The sequence below is a fragment of the Hypomesus nipponensis genome, chromosome 23 (assembly GCF_054491055.1).
Source record: "Hypomesus nipponensis isolate SF chromosome 23, ASM5449105v1, whole genome shotgun sequence".
Classification (NCBI taxonomy): domain Eukaryota; kingdom Metazoa; phylum Chordata; class Actinopteri; order Osmeriformes; family Osmeridae; genus Hypomesus; species Hypomesus nipponensis.
Window position 1 is genome coordinate 13,803,638 of NC_140383.1, and position 23,179 is coordinate 13,826,816.

General features: G+C 43.1%; 1 protein-coding gene across 2 annotated transcripts in view; it reads right to left on the minus strand.

Moving 5' to 3' along the window:
• Positions 1 to 23,179, minus strand: part of thsd7ba (thrombospondin, type I, domain containing 7Ba) — a 385,664-nt gene that overhangs the window by 287,577 nt on the left and 74,908 nt on the right. For both annotated transcript variants that reach the window (XM_084689263.1, XM_084689262.1), the window contains exons 3-6: positions 12,346 to 13,366; positions 8,468 to 8,716; positions 7,595 to 7,764; positions 4,575 to 4,733 (exon numbers count right to left, since the gene is read on the minus strand). In XM_084689263.1, the coding sequence (XP_084545389.1) occupies positions 4,575 to 4,733; positions 7,595 to 7,764; positions 8,468 to 8,716; positions 12,346 to 13,366 (1,599 nt within the window). The remainder of the gene's footprint in view (positions 1 to 4,574; positions 4,734 to 7,594; positions 7,765 to 8,467; positions 8,717 to 12,345; positions 13,367 to 23,179) is intronic.

Genomic DNA, 23,179 nt, shown 5'->3' on the forward strand with positions numbered 1-23,179 from the left:
AGTGTCACAACATGCTTGATGACTGTGGATGGGTTCGATCCTACGACCTTGCGTTCCAAAGTAGCACGTCTTATCCAAGTGAGCTATTCTCTCTGCTGGAAAATCATGTGTTCGGTTACATTATAAAAAACAGGAAGCCGTTTCTCCCGTGGCGAGCTTTGTCAGATTTGACCCGAGAATAAACAGCTGTAATTCAGTCATAGTTTGACATATCAAGGTGATTGTAGTAGGAAGATGATTACATGACATGCTCGTGATGACATTATCAAAGTTTCGTCTCCATACGGTAAACCGTCGCAGAGACAAGGCCTCACGTCCGCTTTGGCGTGCTCCTTGTCAAAATCGTTGGCGCGTTACTCGTGAACGGTTTGACTTATCGATAAACTTTTGATAACTTTTTGTCGGCATGGTCTGAAGATGATCTGTTGCAATTTTCATGAAAATCGGAGCAACGGCCTAGGACGAGTTCGAAAAAGTAGCAATTTCTTAAAATACAAATGACGTAAAAACCATCATGACGACAATGACGTCACAGGGTTCAATCGAATCGTCTGCATCCAAGGAATCCAATGATACCTCAATTAAGAAAAACGGTCTCACGGTTCAAAAGTTGTGGGCGTAAACGCACCTCCAACTTTCACGCCTTGGTGGCGCTATAGTGCTTCAGGGATCGACATGAAACTTGGTGACGATAATCAGGAGACCGTTCCAAATCAGTGTGCCAAATTTCAAAACTTCGCACCAATCGGTTCTATGGGCTGCCATAGACTCCTAGTCCTAAGTATAATAATAATAATAATAAAACTAACAGTTACAATAGGTGCCACAGCAGCTTCGCTGCTGCTTGGCCCCTAATAATAATAAAACTAACAGTTACAATAGGTGCCACAGCAGCTTTGCTGCTGCTTGGCCCCTAATAATAAAACTAACAATTACAATAGGTGCCACAGCAGCTTCGCTGCTGCTTGGCCCCTAATAATAATAATAATACTACCAATTACAATAGGTGCCTCGCAGCTTTGCTGCTTGGCCCCTTACAAATATGAGAAAATTGTTCACCGAAGAACGTTGGGAAGCCCCATTCAAGTGAATGGAGCATTCTACAGCATTAAGAACAGCCGTGTAACCTACTACTACACAATGCCAGTGGGCGAGTGACCCTGGTACGAAATTAAGAAAATACTCATCAGACGCAGATCGACAACACTGTTGTCGACGATTGCTGCCGCAATCAATGGAGGCTGACGGGGCTCTCACGTAGCAAACAAATCAAAGTTTTTACAGCAACCTATATTAAAATCTCACCACCTGGCTGTCTTCACAATAGTCATATCGTCATAAAATGTCCCTCTTTCTATAAAATTAGCAACGAAAATACTACTCACAGGCGACCCGCACTCGCTCAAATTACAAAGACTTTAACGACCTAAATCAAACATCCTTGTTTTGCTAAAAGATACAAATTTGAATTAGCCCACTAGGCAGTATTACTTGACTTCTATTTTATACCAAACAGAAACACTTTACTAATACATGTATTAATATATTGTGATATCCATGATATGGCAAAATCCATATCATGGCACAATGCAATACCAGTATTCGCGTTCATACTAGTATACCGCCTACTCCTACCTGCTGCTAGCTGAGGATCAGCCTTGGCTAGACTCATCTATAGCTGGACTGCACACATACACATACACAACAGGAGATGGATTACAGATGCATAATTGTACATCTACTGTATTTTATTATAGGACTGTCAACTGAAAGAAAAGAATAGTGATTCGTTCACTGTCTGTCATCTCCATATTGGAAGGAGCAAGTGAGAAAAAGGCTTGTTTTCCTATTGTGATTGAATCTCAACACACTTGATCTCACCTCATTTTGTCTCTGCTTCACTCTTTTCTTTGTGTTGATGGCCTCTAACTTTATATATGACAGGGTGCTTAGGTGCTCCCCAGCACTCTGCACAGGGCCTAAAGACAATGATTGTGGAGATCTAAGACTTAGAAAATAATCACTAACGCCCTGCAGTCTGAGGTACTGAGCCAACACGAGACTCTGCAAAATCTCCGATACATCAATGTCGAGTACCTGGAGGCTGAAACCAGGGGTGGTGGGGGGATTTCTCACAAAGTTTTTACTTTTTACTCTCTCGTCTCGTTTCCCTTAATAAATCTCAGGCATCAGTGGCCTGGTGTTGGCGGCCTTGGATGCACTCGTAAAGCACTTGGAGCACATGTTCTATTCCTTCTGTCACAGCACACATTGTTGAGGCTGCGTGCCGGGCCCTTGACATCAACATGTGTAAGCACAGCTGGTGACATTGATAAGAAAGTTTATCATCCATAACCATCCGTTACAGTTTGATCTTCAGAGTCTCTTCCCACATCCTCTGAAAGCGCACCGTAGAGCAAGGGTTTCTTACCTGTATCTCTGTCTGTATGTCTGTATAGTGTACAGTATGTATGTATGTATGTATGTATGTATGTATGTATGTATGTATGTATGTATGTATGTATGTATGTATGTATGTATGTATGTATGTACAGTGAAAGCAGGGCTCCATCCAATCCAATTGGAAATTGGATTGGATGGGATCGAGGAAGGTGACAATGGTCAGTCACTGATCCTGTTTAGTGACAGCAGCGGAGCTCTCAAGTATACCCAGCATACAGAGAGCCCATGGGTCCTACCAACCCTGTCATTAAAACCATTATGGTAAACGCTAGAAGGTTGCCAGTCCATCGGCTGTGTTTTCTCAGTGTGTTCTTAGGTAGTACTGTCAGGTAGAAACTACTGTTTAATTTTTAATTCAACAAAAATGAACCCCCAGCACGGATGACACCAGCTAACCCCAGGATACCCCGCAGACAAATTACTTCCACCCCTCATCCACATCCTTGAAGGCCCCTCTCTCCAGGGGAGTTTCTCCCTCTCCAACACGCTCCCCCTCTTTCTCACTCTCTCTTGCCATCTTCCTCTTCTCCCCACTCTCTCTCTTGCCCACTCCCTCTCTCACACACCCTCTCCCCACTCTCTCTCTCTCTGATTCCCTCTGCCAACACCCTCTCACTACAGCCATTGATCCCTGAACCTCCACCCATCCCCTCTCCCCAAACCTTCCCACATCCCCCTCCTCAAACCTCTCCCACTAACCCCACACCCATCTCAGAACTGTGAGGGGGAAAAAAGGCATGGCACATCCCTCTGGATATGAATAATTGAAAGCTGCTGGCGGTCATATCAGATTGTGTTCCTGCAAAGGAGTGAGAGTGTCTCAGCTGGCTGGCCGTTGCTTGCTTCTTATCAGTCCTGCTTTACTGCCTGCCTCTGGTCTGAGAAGCAATGTTATTACGTCTCTCCGACATTCACATTCACAAGTTCGGGATAGCTTAACAAAAAGGCTAGAATGTTGCTTTGGGAAATGTACATTTTAAATGTGTTGGGGGGGGGGGAACTAAAGAACCCGTTTTTCTTTGGAGGCTTGGAATAGCACCTCTGCTCCACCATGCTCTGAGCCTGTGGACGGGAGTGAAGGATTGTGGGTAGTTATAGTGATTAGCTGTAACAGAGTACTAGATGACAGCTTCAGAGAACCAACAAATCAAAAGCAGGGGTCTACTTGTAAACAACAATAATCACACACTCCATTACAATACAGGAATGGGACTGTATCATATAATAACATACAGTTTTCATTATTTGAGTTTTTTTTTCTCATAAATGCTGTTGAATAATCTGTGATGTAATGTACATGCACTGTAGAGCCCAGTTATAAGGAGAGTCAAATGTATTTTGTGTACACTAAAGGGGATGTTAGGTCAGTCAGTTAAGTTCAGTACTGTGTGTCTGCGTGAACAGGGCCTGAATGCTGTGGTGACGGCCATCAACGATATGTCTCTGCGACCCATGGGGACACTTATGGTCCATCACTTATATGAGGAAGGAGGTCATTCTGTCCTTTAGCACACTTTTTATCCCTAAACATGCGCATGCGCGCACACACACACACACACAGGAGACAAACAGAATCTCCACTCTCCCAATGCTCACACCGGAAACAAGCAGAATACAAGGACACATTGCACAAACTGATTAGTGCACACACAGACACACACACACACCTCTAAAATTGAGACATACAGAATCCGCACACACACACACACACACACACACACACTCAGCCTTACTGAGAAGCAAACACATACGCAGCAGGTAACACTTTGTGTGCTGTGATGTAGTGATGCCCCTCCTGGGACTGGGCTGAGCCATAGGTATGACCTGCTTCTGTCTCTCATCAGGTTGAGCAGCTAAGACATGCTTCTCTACTACCTCCATCTCTCCCTCCCTCTCTCTCTGTCTATCTATCTTTCTCCTCCCTCCTCCCCCTCTATTTCTATTTATTCTCTTACCCTTTTTTCTGTCTTTGCCTCTTACATCTTCAGTTCCTCTCTCTGTCTTACTATATCCCGCTTTTTTTTAAACCTCACCCTGTCTTCCCTACTCGCTCTCTTCCTCTTCTCTACCCTCACCCTCACTCCCCCCCTTCCTCTCCCCCCAGTCCATACCTTTGCGTCCCTGGGCCTCCAGGCAGTTGTCGTGCAGGCAGGGCCCCCAAGGGCCCCAGGGGGAGAACAGGCAGGCCTCAGGACACGGGAGGGAGCATGGCTGGACAGCAGAGGGAAGCTCCGTGCCAGCACACAGACGCCAGCTCACAGGCCTGGATACTGCCGTGGGAGAGTAGGGAGTGAGGAGGAACAGAGGAAAGACAGGGAGAGACCGGTGGGGGGGAGACAGGAGGGCAGGGGGAGACAGGAGTGATGAGTGATCCAGGTGGAAAAACAGGAGTAGCAGGAAAGTGTTAAAACCAGGGTGCAGAGGAGGAGTAAAAGGAGGGTTCAGACTCTCTTCATCCCCCCAGGCCCAGTGCAGTGTATGGGGGTGTGTAGGGAGTGAGACAGGGGCCGTTAGCATGCTGCTGTCAAGGGGGCTGTGACTGGGCTTGATGGGAGTGAGAAAACGTTATTACAGCACAGTTAGCAGGGTCTGAGGTAATCACTAGTGCAGTGCCCATGCCTGTGATGCAGCTGGGGATTAAGATATCGGTTAGTTGATTCGGTCTTAACATAATTGGAGTTTGTGTGCATTAGCATTAAAGGGCAAGTTTGGGAACGCAGGCAGAGTTTTTACATAATGGCTCTGTATAATGACAAGTCCCTGGAAGGATGCTGATAATGTCAGGATATGAGGAGTTTAGAAAAAGATTAGGCTAAATCTAACACCATTGTGGTCAATTTAGCTTGTTGGCAGTGCATTGAGTAGGCACAATTTGAACAGTGTTCTTGTCATAGCAAATGCCCATTTATGGATTGCGAGATCAATGGCTCCACATGGTTGTATGTAGCCATTTTGTCTGTCTCTATTGAGATCCATGCAGCTCTACATGGAGGTTACGCGTTTATTTATTTTTTCAAAAACTCAACCCGCTCAGCCAACAACTTTAAACGCAGCACTGCACGTTCTTGGGTCCTGTGCAATACACTTGCCGGATATCATATGATGTTTGCAAGCTGCTAGACCCTTTGATAAATTAGAGAAGATTGATAAAACCTTAGTTCAACTGCAGTACACCTCTAATGGCTTCTGACAGAGCTCTTTCACTGCCTGTCTGCTGGGTACAAGGAGCAGAATGTGTTACCGATCCACAATGAGGGGATTTATGTGAGGGATAATGCCCGACAAGGTGCACATTATCACCTGATGCAGAGGCGTGAACCGTCCGACGCGCAACGGAGTCCATTATCAGGTGATAATGTACACCTTGAAGGGCATTATCCCGCTTATACCATGGTCACTTGCCAAATTTTTTTTTTACAAACATTAATTTATGTTTTCATGCGTTTTGCAACGTTAGCCAACTTTGATATTTCTAGTCCGCTTAGCTCATAGAACCAACACCGGCTTTCCTTTGGCTGAGCTATTAGCCCGAAAGCTAACGTTATGCTAGCAAGATTCAAAGGCAATAACATTGTGTACGGTTGACCAAAAGTAAATATAATTTTACAGTATGTTTGACAAGAAGCTAGCCAGCTATGTCATTGTTCCCAAATAAATGTGAAGATTTTCACAAACAAAGTATCAGCCATGGCATAGATAGACTACTAGGCTATGGCCGCAGCCTGTGTAGCAAGTTGAATAGCAAATAGATGTGAGATGATCGCATCCAAGTTGACATATTCTCCAAACAGTAATTATAATTTGACAGTATGTTTAACAACAAGACTAGTCACTAAGCAGTTACGTGACACTGACACAGTAAATTCAGAAAAGTGACATTTTTCAAATAGGTTAAAAGAAATATGAAAGTCGCTCATTGTATTAATGAAATGTTAGCTTGTTAAAGTCTTTCAAAAGCTTTGTTATGTTGTTATGGTTACTTATTTCAGACACTTTGTACAGGCTCATACTATGTAGCCAGCACACTTATTTAGAATGGTGAACAGACAGTTTTGCTGGAACTACTTAATAGGTGTCCATATATCATCTGATAATGGACACCCCTGCCTCCAATCAGAATTGAGTATCCACCCAGACCATGGTAAAATATGTATTGTATTTTTGATTTTAAATTGTTGAGCTTCAAATTGCCATTTCAATGAAAGCCCGAAGAGAAATATACAGTACTTAACACCAATTGTAGACTGTGTCTCACAAGATAGCGTCCTTTATAACGCACAATAGGGCCTCCCTCCTTCCGCCAACTGTGAAACACAACCCTCCAGGGGAACAAATAGCTTTCCAAATTACCAACGCCAACTCTTTATAACCAACTGTATTGACGGCATTCTATTGAAATCAGCTGAAGCGGTGTGGGTCGTGTCTACACTTCAACGTCACCACTGAGATCCAGCTTCATCTCATTGATTCATTGATTCCAAAACAGTGATTCTCATTCAAATTCAGTTCCAGGATTCATTTGTTTCGATGGAGGCCAAACACAGTTGGGATATCCTACCGGTGGACACATCGCTGTTGTGCAAGTAAAAGGCCAACCCCTTGCGTCTGCTTCCCCAGTGAGAGGTTTTATCTCAATAGTCCTAAAAACACTAACAAATTCTCTCCAGAGCCTTCATGCATTTGCCATAAAATCGATGAAGAGATTTAACAAGGTGACAAGATGAAATAACCATCAATTATGTTTATTAACCATGAAAGAGACTGCATGGGTCTGGCTGGAAATGGGGGAACTTGTTACCCAATGTAGTGATGCATTCAAATCTAGGACGGGCTTTACTGGGGGCATAACTGAATTAATTACCATTGTGCATCATCGATTGATTTGGTCTTAAACAAGATCTTTGAAAAACCTAGGCCTGATCTCTGTATAAGAGTTTCAGGACACTGCTCAAATATATGTCATTGGAACACTATGGGGTAAATATCCTGTAGAGGTAAAAAATAAATAAAAAATAAACAAGATTAAAAGATGTACATTTATTTTTGCAATCAAAATACATGGTAAAAATGGCAACAAGTTACCTTGTTGGCCCACCCTTGATTGGCTTGTGAGTTCAGGAAGTGTCCTTACCCTCCTTCCTGTGGCGTGGTGACGAGGTGTTGGGTACCTGGACACAGTAAGTGTCCCTGGTCTGCAGCCCTCCTCCACAGAGGACACTGGCATCGACCAGCCTCCTGTCCTGCTGGCTGAGGAGGGGGGCAACGCGACACTCTCCCCAATCTGTGGTCCTCCACACGTACCTGAGAGGGCACATACATACGCAGACAGATATACACATACAAACACAGATGAACACACACAGACATGCAGATACAGTCGCACACCACACACAGACATACAGATACACACACATTCTCACACAGACACATGCACAAATAGACATAAACAGAAATGCACACATAGATGCAAGGGCGCAAACAGACACAGGCGTACACACAGACATACACACAGAATAAGAATGATTGATTATTGATTAAATATTATGGATAGGGCTATTGGGTGGCATTTAAAAGAAGATGCTTCCTTTTTGAGCATGCAAGCCTCTCAACAGAATGAGACAGAAAAGCATGGTCATGATTTCACGTAAAAAAGAGCCTACTCATGGCAAATGGGTTGACTGTGAAAAATGCTGTGATGTAGGAAGTAAAAATGTTGAGGGAATTTCAAAGGACACCAGTCTGAAGTCATTTATCACATGCTTAATCTCAGTTATGAGTATTTCCCTAATCACACCATGCAGCTGCTATGAATACATATGAACACTATTTTAAAAAGGAACATTTATTTTCTGTTGGACCACTGTTTTTACATCACATATAGTGGTATAGAATTAAATGATATTTGGGGTTCAAATACCCCCTGTCCATCGCTTTTGATTCAAGTGTCTGCTGAATATACGACCCTGATTCATGTAACACTGAGTTTGCAAACAGTGTGGAGCACCTGGGACAGTTTGGTAGCAGGTCTCCGATGATGTTGCAAGCTTCCTTTTCCTCCAGGGCGGGACATTCTCTGCCTCCACCTATGGGGATCTGCGTCACACGCCGAGTCCTGATCCGGAAGCCAGGTGATAGGTCCACGGCCCGGCAGGTCTTGGAACAAGGACTCCAGGAGGACCAATTGGAGGCAATGCAGTCTTTAGGCATGATGCAAGACTGGAAGGTCAAGGGGCCATCGTCATGTGTACAGAGGCTGTTGACAATCAGGAAGTAAGTTCTGATTAACACAGAGAAGAGGACCCTGATCTGTGAATGTTATGCCTCCTTCACCCCTTCAGAGTATGATGAATCAGGTATCCAGACCTAAGCATGGAGAAAACTGTGGCTGAGGATGATGTCATCCAGATAGGGATGTGATTATAGCCCTCAGACTGTCACAGGCTGAGCCATCAGGACAGGTATCCTAAAATAGCACATTGCAGAAGTAAGATCTAGCATCAACTGTGAGAAAATACAGATTGCAGAAGACTTTGAGCTCTAGATGAAGACATGATCAAACCGGAAAAAAAGTGATATCTAATATCAAAGTAAGTCAAACGCAAAGTCAGATTCACCAACATAATACATTATTTACATAAAATTAACTTTCATGAGGCCTGATTCAAAAAGGTATTAAAGGTGACATGACATGAAAACTTCATTTTATGAGGTTATTTAACATTAATATGAGTTCCCCTAGCCTGCCTTTGGTCCCCCAGTGGCTAGAATTTTCGATAGGTCTAACAAAGCCCTGGGTGTTCTTCTCCGCCTTTGACAAAATGAAGGCTCAAACTCTCTGTTTGAAAATCTCCAAGTGACGTAGATACGAGATAGGTTACCTCCCCTCTCTCTGCTTTGCCCGCCTAGATCATATGGCCCGCCCATGAGAAACTGAGCTACCACCGTGCAATGGCAAGTGCGATATCGGTTTTTCCTGGAAAGACATCATGGCGAGCAAACAAACAAAGCACAACAGTTGCTCAGTGCTTGGATGTACAAATGCAAGCTCAAATCTTTATTTAATTCCTTCATCCGAGCCTCTGCACAACCAATATCTCAATTTTTTTTTCGCTGGAAATGCGCCGACACAACTTCCCAAAGTTTTGCATGTCTGCGCCAAAAATTTCAGCCACTACTGTTTCCTCAACTTGAGCCAACACAAAGCTGGCCTTGCTGAAATTAAATTCTGGATCATTACTAAATCTCCTTGGTCAAGCTACAAACCTTGGACAAGTAAGTTAACTAAAGCTATATCATTTTGTTGCTTTAGTGTATAAGGTTACCTAGCTTGCTACCCTTAGAATGTGACTGTAACATTAGCTCTGCAGCCAACAGCTGAGTTACTGTTGCTAACGTACAGATAAATGCAAATGGAATCCAGTGTGTGTGTGAATACAAACGCTGTAACGCCAGTGTTGTACACTTCTTTGTCATTTGCATAACCGTTATGCTGTTGGTGTTATGGGCATTCGCGATATCCGCCTTTCCCCTCATTGAAATTATTATGAGTGCGCACCTCTGCAAACCAGGGTGATCAGATGAGAATGGGCAAATTCGAAGCATCTTACAGCAACAGGGCTACGAGCCAGCTGAGTTACTGTCGCTAATGTAAAGGTAGATGGCATTAAGTGTGTGTGTGAATTCAAACGCTGTAACGTGAGTGTCGTACACTTGTTTATTATTTGGATAACCGTTCTGCTGTTGGTGTTATGGCGTGCGCGATATCCGCCTTTCTCCACATTGAAATGACTGAGTGTGCACCTCTGCAAACCAGGGTGATCAGATGAGAATGGCTAAATTCGAGGCATCTTACAGCAACGGGGGCTACGAGCCATTGCGACACATCCGTTGTAAACATTAGCGCATGTTGCCGCCCCTCTCCTGCTCATTAGCATTTAAAGCTACAGACACAGAAACAGCGCGTTCTGAGGAAAGCTGATTGTGGGACTACTTGTAGTGGCTATAATTCTGCACCATGGCTGAATTTCGGGAAAGAGACTTCAGATACAGTATTAGGGGACTACTAAGGCCTATATAAAAGCATCCAAAAACAGCATGTCATGTCACCTTTAAAGGGCACTAGTAGGCTAATCTGGAAATGTGAACAAATGCATTACATAATAACTCACATTAAAATTAAATTACAATAATTAAGATAATTTAATTATAAACTGTATATGAATGTATAATGTGTGTGTGTTTGTACTTGTCTGCATGTCCATAATGTTACTAATTACAGTGAAATTGGAAAAGCAGAATGCTTCTGAACTCAGGTGGGAAATATATATTCAAAAGCTCCTGAGTTGAAACTTGTGAATATTAAATAATATATGTTAATTGGACTCCACAAAAATGTTCAGTTCACAGTCTAGTCTATCCATTAGCAAAAGCCTCTATACATAGTATGAACAACTCAGACTCATTGCAACTGGCAAAGCACATTCCAGGTGCACATTCAACAACCACTTTAAACTTTGTGGGTTGAACAAAGCATTGAACTCCGCAGTTTAGGACTGGAAGTGACAGAAGGAAAACTGATCTGAATGTGATGACATTTACAACATGACTGAGAAAGAATGTCGGCCATCCCTCAAACACTTATTACATGAAATGCAACCTTTGTACTGGTGTGCACTGAACAAGCACAAAGCAATAAAACTGTTTATTCCAGTGTGCTCCGTGCAGCACAGCGTGCATATGAAATTGATTTCAGCTGCTGTACATGAAACCATGGTAACCGATGGGAGTTGATTGGTGGAGGTCATTCGTTCATTCATCCATATTCCAACAAACAGTTGATAACATCACTTAAAGCAGACAGATATGATAGTGGCACTCCATCAATATTCCATGAATGCCAGCCACACTACGATGCACTCACTGAGCACATGGAATACTAGAAAGCAGACTCAATTCCAGAGAGTAGATATAGAGGTTTTGTGTGTGTCAGTGCGTGCATCAGTATGTGTGTCAGTGTGTGTGCCAGTGTCTCTGTGTTAGTATACGTGAGTGTGGAGATATGTGTAAAAGTCACTCTTATCAAATGAAATAGCATGGTTAGCTGTGAGTCTCAGGACTGCAGTGCATTTGACATTTACAAGAATAGCATAGGGTTGTGAAAACATTACAGTTGCTGGGATCCCACCAAAATCCCACAATAATTGAAACGTTGAAAACCATAAACAATTACGAATTAGGCCTTTCTGCAGAAATCTCCTGTTCCCTCAGCAAGAAAATAAACTGGAATATTGTAAAGTGATTTAGGATTGATTCTCACAAACCAAGAGAGACATTACGCAACCATAAACTGTAAACATCACAAAAACTATCTTTTTAAATTTTGTTCCAAGCAGGCTGCAGGTGTCTTTGCGTTGCTGACATTATGGAACGTCTCATTTTCATTTTACATTTAGCAGACGCTTTTATCCAGAGCGACTTACAGTAAGTACAGTAGGCAAGTAGGGTGAAGTGCCTTGCCAAAGGACACAGTCATTTTGCATGACCGGGAATCGATCCAGCAACCTTCTGCTTCTACTAACCCAATTCTCTAACCGCTGAGCCACGTGAGTCTTATCTGAGGTGCTTGTGTTTTTATTGTACGCCAGCTTTGTCGGAGGAGAGGGAGGTGAATGTGGGACTATGTAATTCATGTCTGCAACTCAGCCTCGCTCACAGCTATCATTACAGCAGCTGCCGCAGACCCACCATGCTTTCATGACACTAATCTGGGTTTTAGACCTTAAAATGACTTGTTTTCACAGCCAACTCATCTCTGGAGTACACATACTGTCTGATCTCTCATTGGATGGTACAGAGACGTGTGCTTGTGTCTGATTGGCTTACCTCAGCATGGCGTTCTTTCCGTCGCTCCGTGTGCAGCGGACCTGCCGTGTCTGGTAGCCAACCTCAATGTCCCACGCCTTAGGGTTGAGGTCAGGGTCGGGGCTGAGGTAAGGGTTTGGGTTAGGGTTGAGGTCAGAGTTGGGGTTGAGGTCGGGGTTGTGGCTAGGGTTGGGCTTGGGGTTAGGGCCAAGTTCAGAGTTGGTGTTGGGTTTGAGGTTAGGGTTGAGGTTAGGGTTGGTGTCAGGGATCGTGTCAGAGTTGGGGTCAGGTTTGGGGTCAAGGTAGTGCTGGTCATAGTGGGAGCTCTGGGTATGCCGTTTGACTGTGTTTTTCTTCTTGGAGTTGGAGCTGAAATCTACCATGGTCCTCCCATTCAACCAGACCCCTCTCTGCAGGGGCAGACGACACTCGCTCCAGGCGCCCACCTTCAAGCTGTAGTGGAACTCGCCCTCCCCTAGAGGGCAGGGGGTAATATTGGAGCACGTCCTGGTCTGGGTAAGATTGGGACAACTGGCCCCTCCATACATGGGCGTCGCTAGAACGTGACGAGTCTGATGCTGAAGCCCCACCCCACAGCTCCGGCTGCAGCTGGACCAGGAAGTGAAAAGCGACACCACACAGTCCTGGGGACAGGGAATGAGACACGCCTGCTCCCCTGAGGGCTTCTGGGAAAAAAACTCGCAGATGCGCGAGGTCACCAATGTCCGGTTGTTGGTGCGGGAGCACTGGACACGTCGCCGCTGGATTCCATGCTGCGCCGTCACACACTCTGCGGTTTGCAGCTTGAGCTTGTCGGAGAAGTAGGGCACGAGCAGGCAGGCACCCCACTCAGACACCTCCCACTCAAACAGGTCCTGGTGCCACTCGCACACCTTGAAGCAATGGCGCTGGCCCTCTGGCTTGTCTGCCTGCGGGCAGTTGGAGTGGTGGGTGGTCCAGCCTTCTGCATGAACGCACCACACCATCCTGGTCTGGGTCCCACCCGAGCCACATTCCTCCCCCAGGCAGCGACCCCACTGGCCTATCACACAGACAGACAACCAGCAAAGAGATTACATGGGAATCACGGAACATAGTTTCACAACACAATGTCCGCTGGAGCTGCACCTGTGTTTCATAACCAATCAAACAACTTGTTTTCAGTGGGTCAAGCAGGAAGAAGGACTTAAAAAAAAAAAGTTTTTAAAGGTAATCAAACAAACTAAGATCCCTGGGAAATGTATTTCCTATTGTGAACAGGTGATCTTGGTCACCTACATTTTACATTTATTCATTTAGCAGTTTACGGATAAATGTAAATGTAAAATGTAGGTGCAGAAACATTACCATTTATCAATTACCATCCAATTCAAAGCAGCCAAAATGCTTTTTTTTTTTTTGTCCAATCCAACCCTGGGGTTTCAATATAATCAGCTACTCTTACAATCACCTACCACCTTGCCTTATATTTAGGGTTCCTCCGTCAGGAGGACCATATTGTGTTTGTTGGTATTATTATTATTATTCTAGTAATTTATCTCATGAACACATTGGTAAAAAGTTTTGAAATTTGGCATATTGATACAACATGCCACAACTACGGCCCAAACACAGACTGGCCCACATCAGATCATAGGGAGCGCCACAGGCGACGCCCAAATGTCCGATTTTCAAAGGGATAGCATTTCCAACCCGTTGCTCAAATTCTTCTGAAACTTGGTGTGCATGCCTTATTTCTCATGGCAAACAAAAAAGCCTCAAGGACCCATAAGGTCTGCCTGATCGATTTTCCTGTACAGTGATAATTTGGGAAAACCTTAAAAATTCCTCTTCTCTTGAACCAAAGGTCTAATTAACTTGAGATTTTGTACAGATATGTATCATTGACGTATTTAAAAACGTTACTTATAGCAATTGAATAAAATACTAAATAGCTGAAAGGGGTGTATTTATGTAAATTTCCACATTGCCTCAATATGTTTGTGTCACTAAATCAAAGTTCATTTTGAATTATGGGTTTTCAAACCTAATAGGCTTTAAGGTGACACGCCCATGAAGTACCATAAACAATTTCACCTTGATATGTCAAAATATGACTGAATTACAGCTGTTTGAACTTGGACCAAATCTGACAATGCTTGCCATTGGAGAAACAGCTTTTTTTTGTACAGTAACTGAACATGCTCAACACTGAGAATAGCTCAACGAGCTGGAACGGTGACCTACAAAGTACAAGGTCGTAGGTTCAAATCCAGCAACACTGAGTCTGTCTTAAATTTGAATACATGTTTAGTTAAACAGGATGACATTGTTCTGAAGTACCATGCGCAATTTCACCTTGACATGTCAAAAAATCATTGAGTTACAGCTGTTTAAGCTTTGGCCGAATCAAACAAGCTGCAGGCTTGCTACAGGATATACATCTTTTTTTGGCGCGACAGAAAGTAACCAGAATTTCTCAGCCTTGCGGGTAGCTCAATGGGTTGAAGCGTTGTACTGCAAAGCATAAGGCCACAGGTTCGAATCCAGGCAGTCTTTTGGCCTGTCATAATTTTGATTACTTGTTTAGTTAAACAGGCAGACATCATTCTGAAATACCATGCGCAATTTCATGCAATTTAACCTTGAAATGTCAAACTTTTCTTAACCTTGTCCCAAAGCTGACAAAAAACTAATACTCATATCACGCAGTCGGAGCACAGCCAGATAATCAGAGTCAGCACCCTTGGGTACCCAGCATGCAGTGCGGCATGTCCAAAAATGCAAAGACTTGTGGAAAATAGTTTGGTTACAACAGCCTTGCGAGGGATTTCACTTGTGTTTGTTCATTTAGATGTTTGTAATGTTATTGTTGGTTAGTTAATATAATCTTGTTGTTCACCCTGATTGTGTATGTTGTATAGTTTAATCAGATCAGAGAGTTGGCTGCTAAACTGTTACGGGTTCTTCTTGCTATGAGCTAAATTTGAACGCTATCTTACCCCAGTTGCCCACATGATTTCAGTTAGTTGTGCACTGACTGAGAGTCTGGAATTGTTTGTGGCCAAACATGAAGTCGTTTTGCTCTCGTTGTCCAAGGTCTCGATCTTCTGCAGTGTACATGTTTATAATATTTTGCTACTTTGCGGAGGAACCCGCATCGCTACTTGCAGCTATATTTAAACCTATTATTTGACATCAATTGTTAGAAAGAAATATGTTGAACACAGGCCATGATCAGAATCTTTAATTATAAATACAGTACAACCAGTACAATCAGTCACATACTATAGTTCTGGTACTGAAGAAAAGAGAGAGAGCATTGCTTTACACTACCAGCATAACAAAGAATGCCAGTTGACGTCACTTGAGAAAAATAATACTTTTAGTTATTGTTTTTCTCCGTCAAATTCCACTGATGAACAATTGTGAACATGCGTGAATGTCTATCTGTGCTCAATTTAGTCAATTTATGGATGTAATATCCTTACTGTACTGTAGTTAATAGCTCTTCCTACTCATTTCAGAGTCAATTAGCCACATGCCATGTACAGGATCATTTGTTTCATCTATCATAATTGGAATTAAACTGATATAATGAGATCCTGTTGTGAACCAATGATTGGTTTAAAATGGTGACAGAGAAAAAGTAGATGTACAATATTGTTTGATAAGGCTGCCATCGTGAAACTTGTGCAATGACAAAGCTACAATGTGTGCCTTGAACACTGATCAGCATGAATGTTCTTTTTTTTACCTACAAGCTGCTATACTCTGCTTTGGGGGGGAAATATTTCAAACTGCTGAATTGTTTCATAGTTCATTGGATCATATCATTGCCTTTATTTATCCTCACATTATAAAGGCCAGGGAGACATACCATGTGACACATAATGGCTGTATTATCATAGTGCCTAGTTTCTACACTTCATTCTAAGAACAGAATCAGCCTCAGCAAACTAAAAATACATTTCAAGGATGAAAAGCCACCAGAAGGGCACAAAAGCAGAAGTAAAAATCTTTCCCCCTGCAGACTACCTTTCACAGGAGACGCTCTGCAGACTATCCCTCGGAAGACACGTTCTGCAGACTAGCCCTGGAAAACACATTCTGCAGACTACCCTTGGACGACAAGTTCTACAGACTACCCCTGTATCAGTCCGTCAAACTATTGAAGTTTGCGGACAACACATTGGGCTCATCTCTGGTTGAGATGAGTCGAATTATAGGTGGGAAGCTGACAACCTGCTGACCTTGTGTAGCCAGAACAACTTGGAGCTTAAAGGCCATATGGCAGGTTGATTTTTCCAACGAATTTGCGCTATTTGGTTGTTGGTAATAAACATTTAAACTGTTATCCATTGTATTTCATGTTGTTGGGTGTCACAAAACATAATATAATACAAAAAAGTAGCAACTTTTTGCAATGATTCTTCTTTCCCCCACAATGCATTGTATGATGTCACGTTGGGGAGACAACAGACAAAAATCTGCTTTGAGACCATTGAAATCCATTGGAAATAAACACTACTAGGCTAGTACCAGAGAATGTCTAATATGGGCTCTGCTAGTACCATCAAAACGTGGAACATCTCGGAAATGTGTTTACAAAGTCGGGGAAAATATTTAATTAGCGATGATCTTGGGGGGATTTTACAGGTGGGACTGGCAAGTTAGCCATAGCTAGCCCATAGCATGATGTATTCTACTGTACTGTACTACTAGTACTACTAAAGGTAACTAAGTGGTTAAGGACAAGTAAAAAAAAAAAAAAAGCTATGTTACTTGCAGTGGCCAACTTGCAAATACTGAGGATAGCCTACCGAAGTTGAGTTAGCCAATGTCGTTAGCAATGCTAGCTAACGTTAGTTTGCTAGCAGTGTACTGCTAGCAAACTAACGTTAGCTAGCATTGCTACATTTCACTGGTTCTTGCAGCTGTTTGTTTAGCAAGTCACAGTGTTTACACGCCCTGATAGTGTAACTGAGACGACGCAGTAGACATACGACTTGCTTGGATGTGCTAGGCTGGATTGACTGTTGCACAGTAAGTAGTTCTACAATGGTAGTATCGTATCTTGCCTTGTAGTGGCAGCATCGTACATTTAAGAAATTCAAGACTTGCATGTAGCCTACAGTAAGTAATGTCACATAAATAAATACATAAATAATGTATTTAAACTCAAGCTAGTGTGGTGTGTCACTGTCTTCAATGCCACAGGCTTTTCTGCCAAAAGAAATGTTTTCATTTCAGCACATTCAGTGAAGTTTGGCTAGCAACAGCAGCTAGGCTAGCTTGCTCGACTGAGACCGACAGAAATGGTCGCTTTTGGCTTATTTACTGATATTGATCGCTTCCAGCAAACTTCTTTGAATTTGCCCCTAAATAAATGTCCAGCTTATTTACGTGTTTGCGGGCATATTTTCAGTTAGTAGTTGGTACAGTACACTGTTTGAATCGCGATTCCATCTGAAAAATACTGCCGGTGACAACGTTGTTAGAATAGCTTGTATGTATCACACGGGGTTCGGCTTGTTTCATAATAAACTGACCAATTTGGAACCGACGCAAGCAAGCACACACGACAATTTCCCCAGAAATTATACCCTCTCCTCTTTAGCGATGCTATAGACATTGATGCTAACATTTCACTGGGTCTTGCAGCTGTTTGACTGAAATTATTATAAAATGTTATGTTCTATCCATTTGCCTACTTTAGCAAGTCACAGTATTTCAAAGCACATATAATGTAACTGAGAAGATGCAGTAAATAATTAATCTTTCAAGTAATAAGCCCCCGTTCAAGTGTTAGGCATCAAATTAGCTGCACGGTCTGTAGCTAGAGATATTGGGACGAAGATGCAATACATTACGTAACAGAAAGTGTTTTATTCTGCAGAAATTGTGTAAATGTTTAATATAACAAATATGATTTTTATAACACCTCAATTGTTATCATTTGTATATTATTACAGCTCATCTTCGTTGGTCAAAAGCACAATCTTTACCCGGACGTGACCTGTGCATGAAAAAGTGGAACTTATGTAGGCTACTTAGTGCAGTGCCTCAAAAAGTTAATGTCAGGCCCTGAATGATCACTAGATGTAAAGAAAACGTTGACTTCCACTCGGTGCTATTCACTGACAGTCAAAATAAATAGTATATGTGCACTGCTGTTCATAGACGAGCTCCAGGTGTCGTTGCTGCGTTGCTAAATGATAGCAACTCACCAGGACACTATCAACTCTCCACTCATTCTCCTCGGTACAATTTAATTGGCTTTGACGGCCATAAGGTCGACTTGGTTCAAAATTATATGGCTGCGGGCCATCATATACATTATTCGTTCTTGCCACCTCTTCTTCATCCCAGTAGATCGCCATAGTTCTAGTACTAGACTGAGGCTACTCTCCTCCACGACTCCCCAACTTGACGTCATCGCCGAATTGCGCTATTATGCTAAGGCTAACACAAAAAAACGTAAAAAACTGGTCTTAAACACCATTTTGAGACACCATTTTGAGATTTCTTGAATAATATACATATCTTGAGTGCTTTATGTACCCATTAATCAACAGTGGTGGTTAACCTGCCATATGGACTTTAATGCTCTAAAGACAGTGGAGATGGTTGTGGACTTCAGGAAGAATACAGCCCCACTCACCCCCATCACACTGTGCGGCTCCCCAGTCAACACTGTGGAGTCCTTCCGCTTCCTGGGCACTATCCTCTCCCAGGACCTCAAGTGGGAACTGGACATCAGCTTCCTCACTAAGAAAGCACAACAGAAGATGTACTTCCTGCGGCAGCTAAAGAAATTCAACCTGCCAAAGACAATGATCTCCTCCATCACCATCTGGTACGCTGCTGCCACTGCCAAGGACAAGAGCACACTGCAGCGTATCATCCGCACTGCTGAGAAGGTAATCGGCTGCAAACTGCCTACCCTTGAGGACCTGCACACCTCGAGGACCCTGAGGCGAGCGAGGAAGATTGTGGCCGACTACATAGATTGACACATGTAGTTGACAATCGGACATAATCCTTTAAAATCCAATTACCATGTGGTTGTGTGGCAGTCACATTGGAAATAGGAACTGGTTGAACAAAGTGCAATGTAAACAAAGTATATTACAAGGTGCTTGGCTATTGAGAATGAAAAGCCAAACCTGGTAGAGGACCTAGCATTTATTCTGCCCACTGATGCAGCCCAACCCTGCTCTCCTCACATAGTAAACCTGGGTTTACTTCTTAAAAGCCTCTGTGCCTTCACAATTTTAGCAGGACCACCTTTGCTCTGCACAAATACCAGCACAGCTGCAGAGGTGTTTCTATGTGTCTGAGCATGTGTGTGTGTGTGTGTGTGTGTGTACGTGTGTTTGTGTGTGATGTATGAAGGTGTGATTGGGACTGATTACACTGACAGGGAGCCAGACCTGAATAATCTCTCTTTCCCGATCCCTCCCTCTCTCTTGCTCTACTTGTCTTTCTATCTCTCTTACATTCTTTCCCTCTCCCTCTCCGTCTCTCTCTCCCTATCTCACCCTCACACTCTTAGCTGTCAGCCAGCCAGTGTTGTCTGTACACCTGCCAGCCTCCAGCCCCTCCCCCTCCCTGGTAAGTACAGTGACACCTCAGGGGGCGATGCGGACCTCGAGGTCACCCGTAGATTTACTTGCCCTAAAAGATGGGATGAGATGGAGAACTGGGGGCTTGCATGTTGATTTTCACCAAAACTGGGAAGAAAGCATCCCTCTATCGCTGAACTCCTGTAAGAATGTTGGTGGGCCAGCAGCAGTGTTCCTCAACACCCCATTGTGCCATGAGATATCGTTACGCTTTACTAAACTTACACTTCCTCAGAAACTGTTTGTTAGTGAAGTTACATCAACATGGTAAGATGCACCTTCTGGGGGGTATTCCAGAAAGCGGGTTTTGTGAAAACCCTGAGTTGGGTAACCCTAAAATAAAATAAAAGGTCATTACATTTAGTTGACGCTCTTATCCTGAGCGACTTACAGTAAGTACAGGGACAATCCCCCCGAGACAAGTAGGGTGAAGTGCCTTGCCCAAGGACACAATGTCATTTTACAAGCCGGGAATCGAACCAGCAACCTTCTGATTAAAAGCCAGATTCCCTAACCGCTCAGCCATCTGACCCCTATGCAAACTTTTTGTCAGTGTCCATGGTAACTTACTCTGTGAACCTAACCTACTCGCTAGCAGGTTTCCCATGACAAACTCTGCATTTCTACCCATTCCCTCCCACTTTCTGAGCCTGATACAGTTGGCAGACATTGGGTGTCCTTTCCTGGTTCAGCCGACCGATCTTGGGCAAAATGTAATTCGCTTAGTATGCCGGGAGAGGACTTTAAGACTGCGATTCGATGTGCTTTAATTCCCTGATGAATACCTAAGTTAACGTTACCGTTTCCCGTCATACTCCAAAATGTATTTTAGCAACATTCTCTGCCCTTACATCGCTAATGTTACACACCATGTAGGGCTGTACGATTAAGGCCAAAATGATAATCACGATTATTTTGATCAATATTGAGATCACGATTAATTATCACGATTATTTGTTGATTATAACCTAATCAAATTGTATTGTCACAATACATTGTACTTGCATAATGGGTGTGTATAAAACTCATAATATATAATCAATAAAAAACAAATACGGCAGGGCTCAGCATTAAGGCTTGTCCGCTTGTCCGGGACAAGTGGATTTTTTTGTAGGGCAAGTGGAAGAGAAATGTACTTGCCCCACTGGACAAGTTAAAACTCACACAAAATAAAATGCCACGTTACTTCATCTTTTGTTTCACTCATTACGTTTATTTTACCGATTTTATTTAACCGAATTCTGCATGAGCAAAACACAGATCTGTGTTCGCTCGAGTGGCATAGTCCCAAGATCTCTACAGACCTTGCAGCTAATTTAATGCTCAACAATTGAACGGGGGCTTATTACTTGAAAGAGGAATTATTTACTGTGTCGACACAGTTACACTAGGGCTTTGGAAAACTGTGCCAAGCTCAAATAGGCTAATGGCTAGTAGAACATAACATTTCAGAATAATTTCAGTAAATCAAGCAGTGCTGCAAGACCCAGTTAAAAGTTATGCAGCTAGCAAACGTTAGCTAGCATCGCTAACGACATTGGCTAACTCAACTTCGGTGGGCTATCCTCTGTATTTGCAAGCTATCTAAACTTATACTGTATCTAAAATAATTCTTTAGGGATTAGCGAAGGTAGGTCACATGTAGTTTTTTTTGTTTTCTTTGTTAAGATAGCAGCCTTATGACCGACTTCTATCTGTTGCGGAATTTTCCTCACGTTACTCTGTCTGTAACCGTCTACATCTAGAAATTGAGCTGTATGGTGCAGGGAACAACTGACTGGCTCATGGAGGCACGTGAACGGACATATTCGACTCCACGCAGCGCCGCAGTCGGCTGCAGCCTGCAGATTGGAGAAAGAGTTTACCATAGCCCAATACATAAAATGACACATTTTCCGACTTAAGGATCCGTTTATAACTGCTCCCCGACAGCAAGCGGCAACTCTCGCTGGTCGTTTCATGCAGCCACAGCCGATGTTGAACGCACCCATTGGTTTACGGAGCGCTAGATTGGCTTTCCAAAAAAACAAACTTTGATACGGAGCGTTCTATGAACGGAATGACGCATTTTAAATATTGCTCGATCACGCGAATTTGATCGTGGGAAACCGAAATCGTGATTAAAATTCGATTAATCGTGCAGCCCTAACACCATGGACATGCACTCAGAACCGACCAAATGCTTTTTGGTACTGAAATCATTGAAATTGTGTTTGGTCTTCTTCATTCCCTATAAATAGAAATCCAACAATGAGTATTTTTATTGGCTATTGTTCCTACAATTTACATGATTCACCTGTGACCATGTACCCTCCTGTAACTGGTGTTCCAGCAAATCAATGTAAAGATTGTATGGGGTCAATATTGGCCAAACTAAATCCCATATGGTTTGAAGGAAGATGGGAAACTGAACAGTGTATTAACATTAACCAAATAATACCAACCAATGGAATTACAGTTATTTGACTCTATGGGTTAAATCAGAGCAAGAATGGTCAAAGTAAGGTTAAATAAAATAATAATTTAATCATATTGCAAATGAATTAAATCAATTACAAATGGAGGTTAACGCTTACCTACTCTACCATGATTATTGTAAATCACTAAATGAACATCTCACTGTGTAGAGCATCCATGCTCTGTTCAACAGGATCAGAATGTGGAAATCGTTTTTCTATTCTTTATTCTCTTAATGTCAGTGTAACTGACAATTTCACACAAGCCTGTAAACAAAAGTAGGCTAAATGGGGAGGGAACTACCAGTAGCTATCATACATAGGCTTCACTGCATCCATTTCTGCAGCAGCAGTCTTGTAGCCTATAGGTCACCTTGATTTTAATCATATTCGACATGATACAAAGTAAATATCAGTTGGTGCCTATTTCATTAATCCTGGGATGGGAATCAGCACCTCCAAATCTGAGGCCATGGTTATCGACCGGAAAAGGGTTGAGTGCAATCTTCGGGTCGGGAGGAGATCTTGACCCAAACGGAGGAGTTAAAGTATCTCGGGGTCTTGTTCACGAGTGAGGGAAGAATGGAGCGCGAGATCGACAAGCGGATCGGTTTCGCGTTCGCAGTGATGCGGGCTCTGCATCGGCCCGTCGTGGTGAATAAAGAGCTGAGTCGAAAGGCGAAGCTCTCTATTTACCAGTTGATCTACGTTCAGGCATCTGATAAGGATGCCTCCTGGACGCCTCCCTGGTGAAGTGTTCTGGGCACGTCCCACTGGGAAGAGGCCCCGGGG